Source organism: Falco rusticolus, chromosome 12 (genome assembly GCF_015220075.1).
Source record: "Falco rusticolus isolate bFalRus1 chromosome 12, bFalRus1.pri, whole genome shotgun sequence".
Lineage (NCBI taxonomy): Eukaryota > Metazoa > Chordata > Aves > Falconiformes > Falconidae > Falco > Falco rusticolus.
This window is the reverse complement of record NC_051198.1, coordinates 4,447,370-4,461,742: the sequence shown is the minus strand read 5'-3', so window position 1 is coordinate 4,461,742 and position 14,373 is coordinate 4,447,370. Positions and strand designations below refer to the sequence as shown.

General features: G+C 36.5%; 1 protein-coding gene across 12 annotated transcripts in view; it reads left to right on the top strand.

The window, feature by feature from the left end:
• The window catches only part of USP34 (ubiquitin specific peptidase 34), a 137,064-nt gene that overhangs the window by 92,693 nt on the left and 29,998 nt on the right, over positions 1-14,373 (top strand). For all 12 annotated transcript variants that reach the window (XM_037405174.1, XM_037405169.1, XM_037405173.1 and 9 more), the window contains 9 exons: positions 4,903-5,066; positions 6,068-6,133; positions 8,470-8,616; positions 8,705-8,761; positions 8,863-8,940; positions 9,562-9,656; positions 10,651-10,823; positions 11,408-11,561; positions 13,069-13,147. In XM_037405174.1, coding sequence (XP_037261071.1) covers positions 4,903-5,066; positions 6,068-6,133; positions 8,470-8,616; positions 8,705-8,761; positions 8,863-8,940; positions 9,562-9,656; positions 10,651-10,823; positions 11,408-11,561; positions 13,069-13,147 — 1,013 coding nt within the window. The remainder of the gene's footprint in view (positions 1-4,902; positions 5,067-6,067; positions 6,134-8,469; positions 8,617-8,704; positions 8,762-8,862; positions 8,941-9,561; positions 9,657-10,650; positions 10,824-11,407; positions 11,562-13,068; positions 13,148-14,373) is intronic.

Sequence of the window (14,373 nt, the reverse complement as noted above, 5' to 3'; positions counted from 1 at the left end):
AGAGCGTAAGAATGTACGTGTAGTATGGACTGCCGTTCTCGAGACTGCACGTTTATGATGGGGACAGCTAGCCACCATTGTGAACAGTACTGCGATCACGGAGTTTCCATTTCCTCCTGAAATACACCAGAAGTGTCTGCATTTCATGACTTTCTACAAATAACAGTCTGTTAAGAATGTGTAGGTAGAAACTGGGAAACGCAGAGGTGACACAGAGCATTTTTAGACTTAAACTGAGTAGTCATACTTTCCAAAAGTAGTAATGAAGTAACATGTTGTTGCTGCTATCACTGCTCTTAAAATTCCACTTTGTAGCTCTACTACATATCCACCATCACTTATGGTAGCATCACAGAGCAGATGTGGGCATCTTTTGCTCACCTAGCAGATGAGTGGATGTACAATTTTCAGATCATCTGTTCTTAAATATGGGTTATTGAAATTATGTGGTCCTGTTAAATGACACTGACACATAGATAACATTGTTAGAGTGGATCTTATGTGTTTCATCAGCTTGTGCTGCATTTTAATTTCCGTTCTCCCTTTCTAACATGAAGAAACATGGTATGTTTATACGTAAACCGAAGTATATAAACCACACCAGGGTACTGTAGATGCGTTGGCTGTTAACAGCATTGTCGTGTTTGCAGTGTCTCTGATATCTTTGTAGCTGACTTCAGTCTGTACCCAGATGTCTGCATACAGCACTAATACAATTTTGTTACGCCTCTTGGCTTTCATGCTTCCCGTGTTTTGGAAACACAGTTGCTGTGCATAATATGTAAATTACCAAAATTTGAAGTTAGTTAATATTTTAATCTTTCATTTGCAAATTCTCATTATGCATTTTTAGCTTGATAGATTTCCTTTCGCATGCCCGGTTTAAATTCCTGTAACCTGAGGATCTGTAATTTATTACAATCTATGGAATTGATTTAGTGCCTTACAATTCAGGAAGCAAAAGAGAAATCTGGTCGTAATAACGTTTTGTGTTCTGTACTCGTATGCCTGGGGCCTTCTGAAAAGCCTCCAAAGTCTCCTCTGTTCATGGAAGATATTATGAAGAGGAATATATTTTATGAAAATATCGGATATTTCTGTTTGCTGCAAGTACGTCATCTGCTGCTGAGGTTGTCTTGTATCTCTCTAGGTGCAATCATTCATTTTTTACAGTTAGCATTTTCCTGGCTCCAAATCCCAGTAATTCGTAGGTGCTGAAGTTTTCTGTGACATTTACCACAGTTGTTACTTTCTTCCAAATACTCTTGTCTAGATTGTTTGTTCTTTCCTGAGTTCTCCGGAGCCATCTGGTCTGTGCTCCTGCTCCATATTCAGTGTATCTCAGTTTCATGAATGTTAATTTTATTACAAGTGGCAGAGTGCCATTGTCTCTTTCTGATGTGCAGCTGACACAGGACTTCCAATACCTTGTTTGGATCAAGTCTTGTTATTCCATTGGTGTGACCCAGAGATTCTTAAAACTGGGCTTTTCCACTTTGCTTATCTCTGTAATCTTATTAGTCTTTAAAAATCTTAGTCTTAGGCCTGTCTCTCCTTCTTCTTAGAAACATTAAGGAAGATATTATAAACTTCTATCCTGTCTTTGGTTTTGATGTTTTAGTTCTGTGGTTCATTGGAGAAATTTTCGGTCATGCGGCTTGTGCGGTTGTTGTCACCTGGTCTCACCAATTGCCATCTCTGCTATTCAACCATTTTTTCTCACACTCCTAACCGAATGAAGCCAGCATGCTCTTAAAAGACAGTTTTAATTTAATGAAGTAAAATAAAATTTTCAAAAAGAAAACCTTATTAAAGAATATCTAGTATATTTTTTCCTTGAGGAAAAAAAAAAGGATGTTGCTAAGACTTTATTCTGGCAGTCATATTAAAATGTACAACTGTATACTGTTCTTCAGACTTACACTAGTATGAATAATGTAAAGTAGCTGTAGTAAAGTTTTAATTGCAGCAGCATTTTCTTTGACGTTCCCACTAATGTAACTCCTGTCATTAATGGATGGAAGAAGAGAATGATTTGCGTGCTTTTTTTCTACTTCACAGATAGTGTCTTTACCTGAAGGCAAAGGGGATGCCTTCATGCCTGTTGTGGAAGTGGTACTGTTGGAAATGAACTTCTAAGTAGCTGATGTCAGCTGACTTTTTTCCTTGCTTTTCTCAACAGGGAGAGCTAACAATTAATGCAGCTCTGATATTACTGAAGGAGGGGATTTAGATACCCTCTGTTGTTCATAACATTTCTTGCAGAGTTTTGGAGTTTTGCTTTCTTTAAAGACCAAGGCTAAGAACATCCAGTTCAAAACAGTGAAACGGGACCAGCTGCTTTGCTTTCTGGGAAGTTTAAGATAGTGCCTGATGTTGTGTCTGGAGCAGAAGCATGATCAGAAAGTGGAATATAGAGAAATACGTGGTCATTTGAAGAGGAAGAAATTCGGTTTTATTTTGCTTAAAATTGAATGTGAATATTGCAAGTTCAGTTACAAGTTTCTGTATCTCTTCCTGAGAAAAGGCTGATTTCTATAACGAGATGTTGAGAAATAAAGAAGATAGACATAAATGAGGCTCAAATTTACCTTTCTAGTTAAGATCAATGTGAAGGAGAAAAGTTTTTATTATGAAAATGAAGACGGTCACTTAAAAATCCCAGGGTGGAGAAAACAGAATCTTCCTGAGAAATTCCTTGTCAAATTTCTGAAAACCCTTTGTCAGATTGAAGTAGGACAAAGATACTCCCAACTGTTCTCATGAAGTATAAAGAAGTCATCTGTTTTCTTTCTAATTATAACTTGATAAGTAAGCAGAGTGATAGATGCTGAGCCCTTACCTCAGAAAGGGTGAATTAAGATGTTGCAATTTAAGGATTTCAGTTAAGGGAGGGAATTTTGTGGTGTTCGGCAGTGCTAATTACTGTCTTTAGGAGATTAAATGTGGAGGAGAGCTTAGTTTCAACTGGTCGATCAGCCCAATGTAACCAGGTAACATGAGGTCACGCTACTGATTTGTTGAAACAAGAGAATTTAAACGCTTTCCTTCCCTACTTGAAGCTGCAGGGCTAATAGTTGTTTTGATGCCAATGCCAAAATGGAGATTACAACAATTATTTGTTGTGCAACAGAACGTCTTCTGGGTCTGGTCTCTGAAGATGTGAGGATCTGTTTGGAGGATGCCAAATAGTTTCCTGAATTTATAGCTGGTAATATGAATTGGGAAGAATTCTTAGTGAGCCTTTAATCTTTAACAAAATAATTAAGGATTTAAAATTTAGATCTTGAACCCACATAACTTAGGTGGATTGTAAAATAAATGCAGGCTGCTTTTTTGCCTTTTTTTTCCCCTGTATCTCTGAACATACACTTCAATAGAGGTGCTGAATTATTTGTAGGACACTGTGCCTTTTAGGAGAATGATATCCTTGGGAATGACTAGCAAAACTAGATGCACTGCAAGTTTTTGTGTCAAAGGAAGGATGGGCTGCAGTGAATTTCTTTGGACACTGGATTAGTTCCTCTGTAATTAGTTAGCACTTGTGTCTAGTTGCCTCTGCAGCTCAGATGATTAATTCCCCATTCTATTCTCCTGCGTGGGATGCTAGAAAGAGAAGCCTGTCAGTGTCTAGAAGCAGTACTAATCACTTACAAATGGTTTGTCTAGTCTGGTTACCATCTTCTTGACTGGCAGATGAGAACTTTCCCATTCTTCTGATTTCTTGGCAGCTATATCAGAACAAGGCTTATTAAGAAGAGTCTGTCAGGCTTGCCTAACTTGTCTAGTGCCATGTGTGTAAGAAATAGATTGCTACATCTGCTATGAAATACAGAGGAATAGAGAACTTATGTGGGGCGGGGGGAGGTCTTTTCAATTTGATTCTCTAGGAAATTTACTTCTTGCTTACCTCTATTTTTGCAGATAGATTGCAGATTTCTTTGCTATGTATGGCTTTGAAGTGCAGTTAAAAACATCCCTTCTCTTCCTATAAAAACCGTTCCCAAGTTTATTCAAGCCTGCGTATAGCCAACCACTTCATTTCACTGCACTTTTGTGTCTTATCTCTGATAAGCCTCTATCTATTTTTTTATACTGGTCAAAAAGATCTTTTGCTAACTTTACATCCTCTGTAGTAGATATCATTCTGAAATCAGCTTCTCTTCTGAAAAGAAAGGTCTCGCTTCATGTGTGGTTCTCTCTGATACCAAATCAGTCTTCCGTTATGTGAAGGGAAGGCTCTCTGACTTGAGTCTCTGGGTGCAAAGGCTCTGCTTTGCTTTCTTGCAGTGTGATGAAGAGGTGCATGGGAATGGGTAGTAGAAATTACGAGTAATTTTTGTGTTGAGGGGATGACTGGTGTACCTTTGTGAGCTTGTAAGTGTTGTATGTTACCAGGTAAAGATATATTCTCAGTGGTTTAGGTAGTGTGGATATTGAGAGCGCTATGGTTGGCTTGTAGTATGAACAAACTACGTATAGCAGCCAGTGTTTATGGATGCTCTTGATGATCCAAACGTCATGTGGTTTTACCAAATTTTTTGTTTAAAGGTAGAGGCTGGAAGACTGTTACTATGTGTAATACTACCACTAGAACAAGTGTTAAGAGCTGATACTTGCCATGAGTAATGCTTTGGAGAGCACAGCAAGTCAATTGCAGCCTAAAGCAGTGTGCCATCTAGAAAGGCTCACTGCATATCAACCCATTTCCCTGATGTACCCTATAGCGCGTTTTCTAAAAGAGCAGGTACAGTCTGGCTCATGTCTGTAGATGTAGAATGCATGAACAGGGTGTGTTTTATTAATGTAGGCATATAAAGCTTTTAATCGTATTCATGTTTTTGTAAATTGTACTTTGAATTTATTTATTTTTTTCTGCACGTGTGATTCATACTTTTACAGCTTCCCATGCACCTTACAAGTGGGATTATTGGCCACATGATGATGTTCGTGCTGAATGTAGATTTGTGGGTCTAACTAATCTTGGAGCAACATGTTACTTGGCATCCACTATTCAGCAACTGTACATGATACCAGAGGCCAGACAAGCAATTTTTACTGCAAAGGTATGCTCTGGGGTCTTGCGTTCCCTGTGTGGATTTTGTTAGAAGTTTAAATTTAAAATCGGTGCAAATGCTGATAAAGTATAGACTTCCTTTTAAGAGTTATTTCTGGATAAAGAATATTTCTTAAGGGTTTAGTTTGCTTTTTGTTCAGTTTGATTCTTTTGCTGATGTCTAAAGTGAAGAGGTTGGGGTTTTTAAAATGTATTTGTAATGCTGTAGGTTCTTAAGGTGGTTTTGTAATAAAACATTCTCAAACTTCTATTTCTATTGCTATCAACTAGATTTATTCAAGTTTGATTTTATGTGAATTGCCTGTTACTTCTTAACTCTGAATCGGTCATTTTGTTACAATAAATGTTGTTCTTCTTGAATGGTTATAAAGTCCCAGAGCATGTGTATAATGCCACCAGAAGTGTACAGCAAGTCTTCTAAATTATTACACATTGGTTAACTTCCAAAAATACAATATTAGTACATCTAGTTATTCATTGTAAAAGAGAAAGCTTCATTTTCATCCCTGACATCAACAGAGCATATATGATGTGTGAAACACACTAATTGGCAGTGACATCATCATTGTTTTAAGTTACTGGTACTTGTTACTTAATTTCATTCACCTAGAGTTAGGCATTTATATAACTAAAAAATAAGGTTCATCAGAACTCCCACATCTATGAATTGAAAAAAATTACTTGAAAATTACTACAGTCTCTTGTAATACCTTTCCAAAAGCTCCTAGCTGCAGTAATTTTTTAGAAAATAGAGGTATTTTTTGACTTATGTTTAATTTTGGCATACCAAAAAATCAGTAGGTAGTGCTTTTTATGAAAGTGTAGAATAGCGTACTGTGTGTTCTTGTACACAATCTTTTTTCTCAATTGTCCATAATAAAGTGGTTGGGGTTTTTTTATTTAAAAAGATGAGTATTTCATCTTTTTAAAGGCTGCTTTTGCAAGGCTGTAAGCAAAAAGATAAAAGTCTTCTTTATGAACTTCTTTTAGTATTCAGAAGATATGAAACACAAGACCACTCTACTAGAACTCCAGAAAATGTTTACATACTTAATGGTAGGTGCAAAAGAAGATATTTTATAAAGTATCCTATTTGGGGGGCAGGGCGGGGCAGCGGAAAAAAGCCAGAAAAATGTAGTTACCGTTCTGTATGTAAATTCTTAGCAGCTTAAGTCCATTGTGCCTAAGTTTTGTGGATAATTGTCTTAACTGAAATATTTTTTACCCACTTATTCAGCAAATCAGTTAAGCAAACATTGGCATGATAGTTTTCATGAAGAGGCAGTGTAAATCCTTATCTAAAATAGGGATTAACGTTGGACACCAACTATAATGAGCAAGCATCAGCTGTTAAATGTTAGTGATTTTAAGAACTGTGTTCTTAAAAAAATGCGAAGTGAATATGTGGGAACGTCAGGCTCAGGTGCCACAGTCTGAGCATCCTTCATTTATTTAAACCTTTTTCTCCTAACACATTAGTGCTCAGGTGAGTACAGGCTATTTACCATAGTTGTGGAACTTCATTTACGAGTGAAAGTGTGAAAAAACAAGTCTGCTTTTTAGTTCCAGTCACGGTGCAGCTGGGTATCAGGGCTGTGCCCTGTATGGACACCTGTGCACTTAGGGTGCTAAATCTCTGAGTGGTGCAGGAGCTCCCTGGCCAGGCATCTCCTTGGGTGCAATAATGGAGGGGCTTGAGGCAACCCACCGGTTTGGGTAATTAACTGTACATTCCCAATGAAGTTACAATGAAGACTGATTGTTGCAGGAGCCCTGCAGCTAGGAATTTGGGCCAGTTCTACTGTGGTTTCTGCAGTTCATGTCCAGTTTCCAAACTGACTTTTGTAAATTGTCAATAGAAACTGTTCCTGCAGAAGTGACTGCATAGTAGTCTTTTGTATGGATTTAAGATATTTAAGAGATACTTTGTATGTCGTTAAGGTGAATCAATAGTAATGAATTACACAGATGCTGGGGAGGTCACACAGGACTCTTGCCAGCTGGGTTATAATTAGCAAAATAATGATTTGAGGAGTCTCTCCAGGTCTAGCTGAAGTTAACCACTGCAAGGACCCAACCAACAGACTTCCATCACCACCAAACACAGACTGGCTGTCCCGTTAGGATGTTTTGATTCCATATGTGAGCACCATGACAAGATCCCAATAAACTATTTTTTCTTTTTAACAAACACTCAGGCATGAGTGTCTGTCCAGCACCATTGTCATTCATCTTGTTTCACATGGACCTTGAAGTAAAGGGTTTTGAGCTTGAGTCTTCATTTAATCATGAAACAGTTTGTTTGCCCCACTTTCCTTGGTGATAAAGTAAAATAAACTATTTTTCATTGCTCCAGTATTTTGAAGGTTAATCTGTTGAAATAAAGCTTTAAAAAGCAACTCAACATTTCGAAATTCCAGAATGAAACAAAACTGAGGCGGTCACAGGTGTGCACTGTTGTTAAAATAGTGAAATATTTCTGAAGTAACAAAAAAAACCCTGAGGAGAGCTGAGTATTTTTGTTCTTGGCACTGGCTTTTGTGAAAGAAATTGATGACCGCTTTGAAGACAAATAGAGGAAAAGAGTTCAGGCATGTAGTGCCTGCTATGAATCATAGAAAAAAAAAATGCATCTAGGTATTTACATAAGCATAAAATAGTATGGGCATGTAAAATCGTATGAATATTTACCATTATTAAAATCTCAAGGAAAGGCTTTATTCCAAAAAAAGGTAGTATTTACAGGAAGCGTTGTCTTGCCACACATCCCTAGACCAAAACCGTATGTATATGGTTGTTTACAAGAACAAAGTTCCTTCTGCTGTAAGTTCGTTCTGCTTTCCCAGTGTGCAAGGCAGTGGAATGGGGCATGTATGCTAAAGAATTGTTTTATGCTGCGTATTCTTTTCTCTGACTAAACACGTGCAGTTCAGAACTAGATGGTGCAGGTTTATACCGCAGAGAAGCCTGAATGCCAATGAAGCACTTGTCAAGATTTAAATCCGTAACGCCCAGAAACACGTAAATACAGGCTGATGTTCCTGATATTTTGTATCTGAACAGATACACAGAATCTGGATGTGTCACATCTTCAGCCAAGTTCTTTTATTTTAAGGATTTGTTAAATTAAGTATTTATTAAATATTTTTAGTAATATTTTACTAATGATATCTTAACAAGTGATATTAGAAGAATCAGTTAAAAACCGATTTACTTTTCATCTGAAATATTTAAGCACTTAACTGTGTTGCCTAATACACATAGGGAGATACTGTATGTAAAAGTATGTCCTTTTTTAAATAGACATTGATATATATGTTTGATATATCTGTATAAGTTGAAAATGTAAGGATGTGTGTTGATTTGTTTTGCTTGGTAATTTTTACCTAAAGGAAAGTGAATGTAAGGCATACAACCCAAGGCCTTTCTGTAAAACCTATACCATGGATAAGCAGCCACTGAACACTGGAGAGCAGAAAGATATGACTGAATTCTTCACTGACCTGATAACAAAAATAGAAGAAATGTCTCCAGAACTGGTGAGTTATTAAGAGGGAGAAAAAGGGAGCTTGAAAACCTACGGATTTGCTCAAATTTCCTTGACAGAATTTATTAATTCATTCACAGAAAAATACAGTGAAAAGCTTGTTTGGAGGTGTTATCACAAACAATGTTGTTTCCTTGGTAAGTATTCTTTCCCTACCTATCTTTATCTTTTAAAGATTTTTCTTTAACTTCTCAAAACAGTTGTTTTATTGCTTTTCTCTGTCATTGCTATGATTTAGGACTGTGAGCATGTAAGTCAGACTGCTGAAGAGTTCTATACAGTAAGGTGCCAGGTGGCAGATATGAAGAATATTTATGTAAGTAATGCCGGGCTGAGATGTGTAGCATAGATCACAGTTAGAAATGGGTGCAGTCAAGTATAAAGCCTGTACCATACACTGTTGAACGTATTGATGCTTTCTGTATCTGTACTCTAGTTTTGGTGTCTTTCTAGGTTGGTATTACTAGGTAATTTGGTTGAATTGTTACACCTTTTCAATGCAGCATGCTGTCAGCTGGTGCATTTTTTTACATACATATGTACTATTGCTTATTAATTTAAAACTTAATCATAATTTCAGGTTTACAATTTTTTTTTTTAAACAGCTATTAATCCCCACACTTGGAATCTGAATTTAAAGTACTTGGATTCTTTGCGGCAGCTTGGAATATTGAGTACCATTTTTTGGAATTGTTTCCTTAATTTTGTGGTTTGGGTTAGGTTTTCCTGTCAAACTCTTCTCTTAGTTCGGGTGTGTTCTCTTCGTGCAAACATTTTGGTGCCTTTGATCACATTTACTTTCATAACTTGGGGAAATGTTAATTAAACTTACTGTAAGATTGAAAGGGAGTAGTTTGTAAAGCACGTCACGCAAGCAGAAGATATAAATATCTAGGATAAACGTAAGCTTGGTTTTGTTGTTGTTTATTATATGCAGGAATCTCTTGATGAAGTAACTATTAAGGATACCTTGGAAGGTGACAACATGTATACATGTTCTCATTGTGGGAAGAAAGTGCGGGCTGAGAAAAGGTATGATTAAGAAGAATTAAATATTCCTAATGTTTCTTTTTAGTAAATTACTGAAATTACTATTGGAATAGGAGTAATCCTTTAGATGAAACAGGACTGTGGTTTCATTCAGTGTGCTACTGTGTATGCCTATGAGGATGTGGGCCTTGTGCAAATGAGCACATAACTAGGAAATCAAATTTCCAAAACAAAGAATATAAGGTATCTTCGCAAAAGATGACCTAGACAGTAGAACATTCATGACCTTTTTTTAATGTAATTACAAATTACTAATTTCTACAAATTTCTTTTTAATCTGTTACTTATCCTGTTCTTAAAAGATCAAATTCTTTCAGAGGTTGCTCAGTACTTGCATTAGTCATTATGCAGGGTGGTAATGGCTTGGTTTCATACATAACCCTGAATTTCTTAATTAAAATTGGTCGTTTTAGAAATGTTTCGGTATTTTAGAAAGTCTGCAAATAAAGGGAAAACTAAATAAAATTTTTATATTGCAGCTAATGAATTTCATTTTTAGATATGAAAACCCTCATAGTTGTTTTTGTAGCTGTTAAAATGACATGGGTGAAAGAGTAACCTACTTCAAAATCATTATTGTGAAGTTTATGAGATTTACTACAAGATACATTGTGCATTGAAACTTGTCGGTTAGGAGATAGTGACTCCCGTCTGATGAGGGGATTTGCATTGTTAAATTAATTCATGACTCATTTTACAATACCATTTTAGAAAACTGTTGTTCATGCCATACGAGTAAATTTGCTGTTTCTTGCAAGGCGCAGTGAGAGGCTGAACAGAATTGTTGAGTAGGCTAAATGTGACCTTTCTGCTGCCGGTTAGACTGCCCTGCTCTGGGGCATTGTGATAGCTGAGTTGTGTGGCTGGGCAACAGAGCTGCAGTCTTATGTTTGAAATAAATGTGTTTAAGATCTGTGCGAAAATACAGTTCAGCCTACTAAGCTTTTGTAAATCATGATTATTTCTAATCCTTCAGGGCATGTTTTAAGAAACTACCTCGTATCTTAAGCTTCAACACTATGAGATACACATTTAATATGGTAACCATGATGAAGGAGAAAGTCAATACACATTTTTCATTCCCTTTACGCCTGGATATGACACCTTACACTGAAGATTTCCTGATGGGAAAAAATGACAGAAAAGAAGGTATGCCTCATAAAACACATTCCACAGGCTTTGTCTCTTTCATCTGTGCACCACTTTCTGTGTGTGTAACATAAGCAGTTGGTGATTTTCTTTTTAAGCAAATGAAATCAAAGTAGTTTCGATCAACCTATATTCCCAAAGTCACACGTTCTGTTTACTATGAGAAAACTGGCCAAATATTTTTGTTTTCATATACTGTTCAATTTGAATTAGTCTTAATTTGTTTTTAAAGTATGAGAGAAATTACAAATAGTTACGTACAGTTTGTTGGTGGCCTGGTTTGATTTTGCAGAGTTACATTTGAACTTCAGCAAATGGCTAACTGCCATCATAAATAAGATGTGCTAACTTGGTGTAACTTAGCTGTTAGTCCTGATCTCTTCAGTAGCGATGTTTTGCAAAAAAAAGCTGTAACTGTTACACATGAGTTGGGATCTATGCTGCTTGTTCTGGATATGGAGTTTCTGGCTGTCATTGTCATGCAGTGCTGAAAAGAAAAAAAACACCTGAGTGAAACCACAGGAAAGGTTGAAGTTCAGGTGTTTAGGAAATAACTGGTTAAATACTGTATTAAATTATTTCAGGGTTTAAGGAAGACGGTGACTATTTGAAAGAAACTGAAAGTTACGAATATGATCTGATAGGCGTAACGGTTCATACAGGAACAGCAGATGGTGGACACTACTACAGTTTTATCAGAGATATAGTCAATCCCCACGCTTACAAAAACAACAAATGGTGAGTTACACAAAACAAGAGCCTATGATTTCTTGTTTTAAAGTAACTAAACATTGTTGACCTTGTCAGATGCAGTTGTATAGGAGATATGTGCTATAGGTTCCTCTCAAAAGCACAAGATGTTGGAATTTGATAGGTGTAAGTATAGTAATTTATTAGCATACAGATTTTGTGTGCTGTAGCTGTAATAAGTTGTTGAATGCCTTGGACACAGGGGTAGCAGGAGAATGTCATGCAAGCCTCGCATTGCAGACAATGCTTGTTTCTTGATAGGACTGTCAATTACTATATTTTAATCAATTTCATTACAAATTAATAGTAAGATAAAATAGATTGTCCTTCATAAAATCTGGTTGACTTTGATGAACATATGGCTACTTCTGTGATTGTGGAATTTGGTCCTTTCCATTTTTGTTTTCAGTGAAACAACAACTTGAATTTTTCTTCACTTTGAACTCACTGCATCCTGTGTGGCAGAAACAATGTTACAGTACCTAGGTTATCTAAATCTGTTCTTACTGTGCTTCTTATATGTGGAATTGTTTTCACATTTGATTTTTAAGTTTAGCTGGTGATCTTTTTCTATTGGCCAGCTCCTCCTAGATGCAATTTACAGTGACATACTGGAATATTTGACAGCATTTGTTTTTCTATCCCTTCTTTTCAAAGGTTAAAAAAAGACAGGATCTTCTCGCACAATAAGCGATAGATAGGTGAATAAATGCTATGCACCATTTCTTAAATATTTTTTTTTTAGTTTGTTGGGGTTTTTTAACTATGATGTCTCACTTCTAATTTGGAAACTTCTGCATGCATTGGGCATGTCATGGTTGTGAAGAGAAGAAGAAGTTGGGAGAAGTAGCCTGGGAAAGGGATGAGACATGGGCATGGAAAGGAGGACGGTCTTGCTAGCTGACATAAGAAAGCAGGGAACACTCTGCCTGTCATTTCTGGATGTCTTATCTCAGATTCTCAGCTGAGGCCCTGTAATAGGAGACAAGATTTCCTCCATTTCTGTTCTCTGGAATAGCTAGTTGGAGCACTTTGTAAACAATTCCAACTTGTCACCCAATCCCTGCTCCAAAGGGAATCCGTAACAATGTACCATCTTCTCTGCCTCCTTCCAGTTTGAGTTCTACTGTTATATGGAATGATTTTCCTCTTATCTAATTTTGGTTTCCATTTCACTCAGGTTGAAAAGGAAAAGGCAAATCTTTCTGGCTGCATTAAAACCCTGTCTGTACAAGAGCCAGGCTGGAAAAACAAGGAAAATAATGTCTCTCTTAAAAAGAAAAATAAAAAGAAAAATCAAGAACTGTTGAAATGCTAACTTCCTGATGTTATTGCAAAGAAGTCACTTGTGGGATCAGTTTTTAGTTTGCTGCAATTCAAACAACATGAGAAATTAATAGGAATGCTTAAATCTGAAGAATCATTTTAAATGTTTGTCATTCTTTATTTGCCCTTAGACAAACAGAAGTTGCTTTAAAGGCTTACTGTTTTACAGGTATCTTTTCAATGATGCTGAAGTAAAACCGTTTGATTCTGCCCAGCTTGCTTCAGAATGTTTTGGTGGAGAAATGACTGTAAGTTCTGCTTTTCATTTTTGTCATGTTCAACCGTTACATAGCTCTTCTGAAGACTTTCATTAAGAATTCCATAGTGTTCCTCTTTGGTCTGCCATCTGTTGTCAATGTATGTGAAACAGAAGTGTTAGCTGGGGTTTATTAAACCTTTGACATCTTTATTATGCAGGTAATACTTTTTCTTACGTTCACGTAGATAGCTGTTCTTCCACTATTGATCCTTTCAAAGGCTCTCCCCCTCCTTTGGGCAGGAAAGACCTGACAAAGTGAGACTGTTTGCAAGCTGGTGGTGCAAGCTTCCTGGGTTTTTTATGCTTTCTGTGGAACAGAAGTTAAGACAATAAAGGAGAAGGGTCTTGATTTCTCATGTGCCAACTATCAAATAGTTTATTTGTGAATATGAGTCCAAGTATTTTTATGTTGTTTTAAAAGACAGGTGTCAGAATTCTAGCATAGATATTACTAATGAATCAAAATAAATTAGTGAAGAGTCTCCAAAGAAGGGGTATTTCTTCACTATATCATCATATGATTTGTATACTTATTAAAAAGTGAGTGTGCAGCCAATTTAGGAATCCTTCACTTGGATGGCTGCTTTGCTCAGACTGTTAACTGAAGGAATAAATACCTCAAGCTTATGCCTATTCTGGAAAAATGGGAATTTTTGATCTTTGTCTATATCTTGTGTCAGTAATTTCCTCTTACAGTCAGATCCTTTTTCACTGGTGACAGAACTGAGCTAAAAACCTGCCAGATCTGTGTAATACCTATGCTGTTGTTCAGCAGGAAAGTTTGAGCTCTGATATTCGTGATTTTCAGGCTAATGGATCTACAGGCTTAAATAGGTGCGCTTGTTCCTTTTATTGTAAGAAGATAAAATTTCTTAAGTTGATGTTTGCTTGCTTTCAGTAGTGCAAGGTTTTTTAATACAGTGTCAGCTTTGTCTTTTGGGTCAGCCCACTGCCCTGTGACATCGTCTGAGCATTTTTACACATTACTAATACAGTTAACTATTGAACGACACTCAAACATTCTCAGGTTATGCTTGAATTGATCAATTTTTATTATTATATATCATTATATAAACCACATTATGAATAATGCAGTAACTTACTAAAACAGTCCTGGCCATAAGAAAACGCTTATATACAACTGTCTGATAAAGACAGTACGCAGAAATAAAAGAAAAAATATTTTGTTTGGCAAATGGATAAAACATCTTTAGG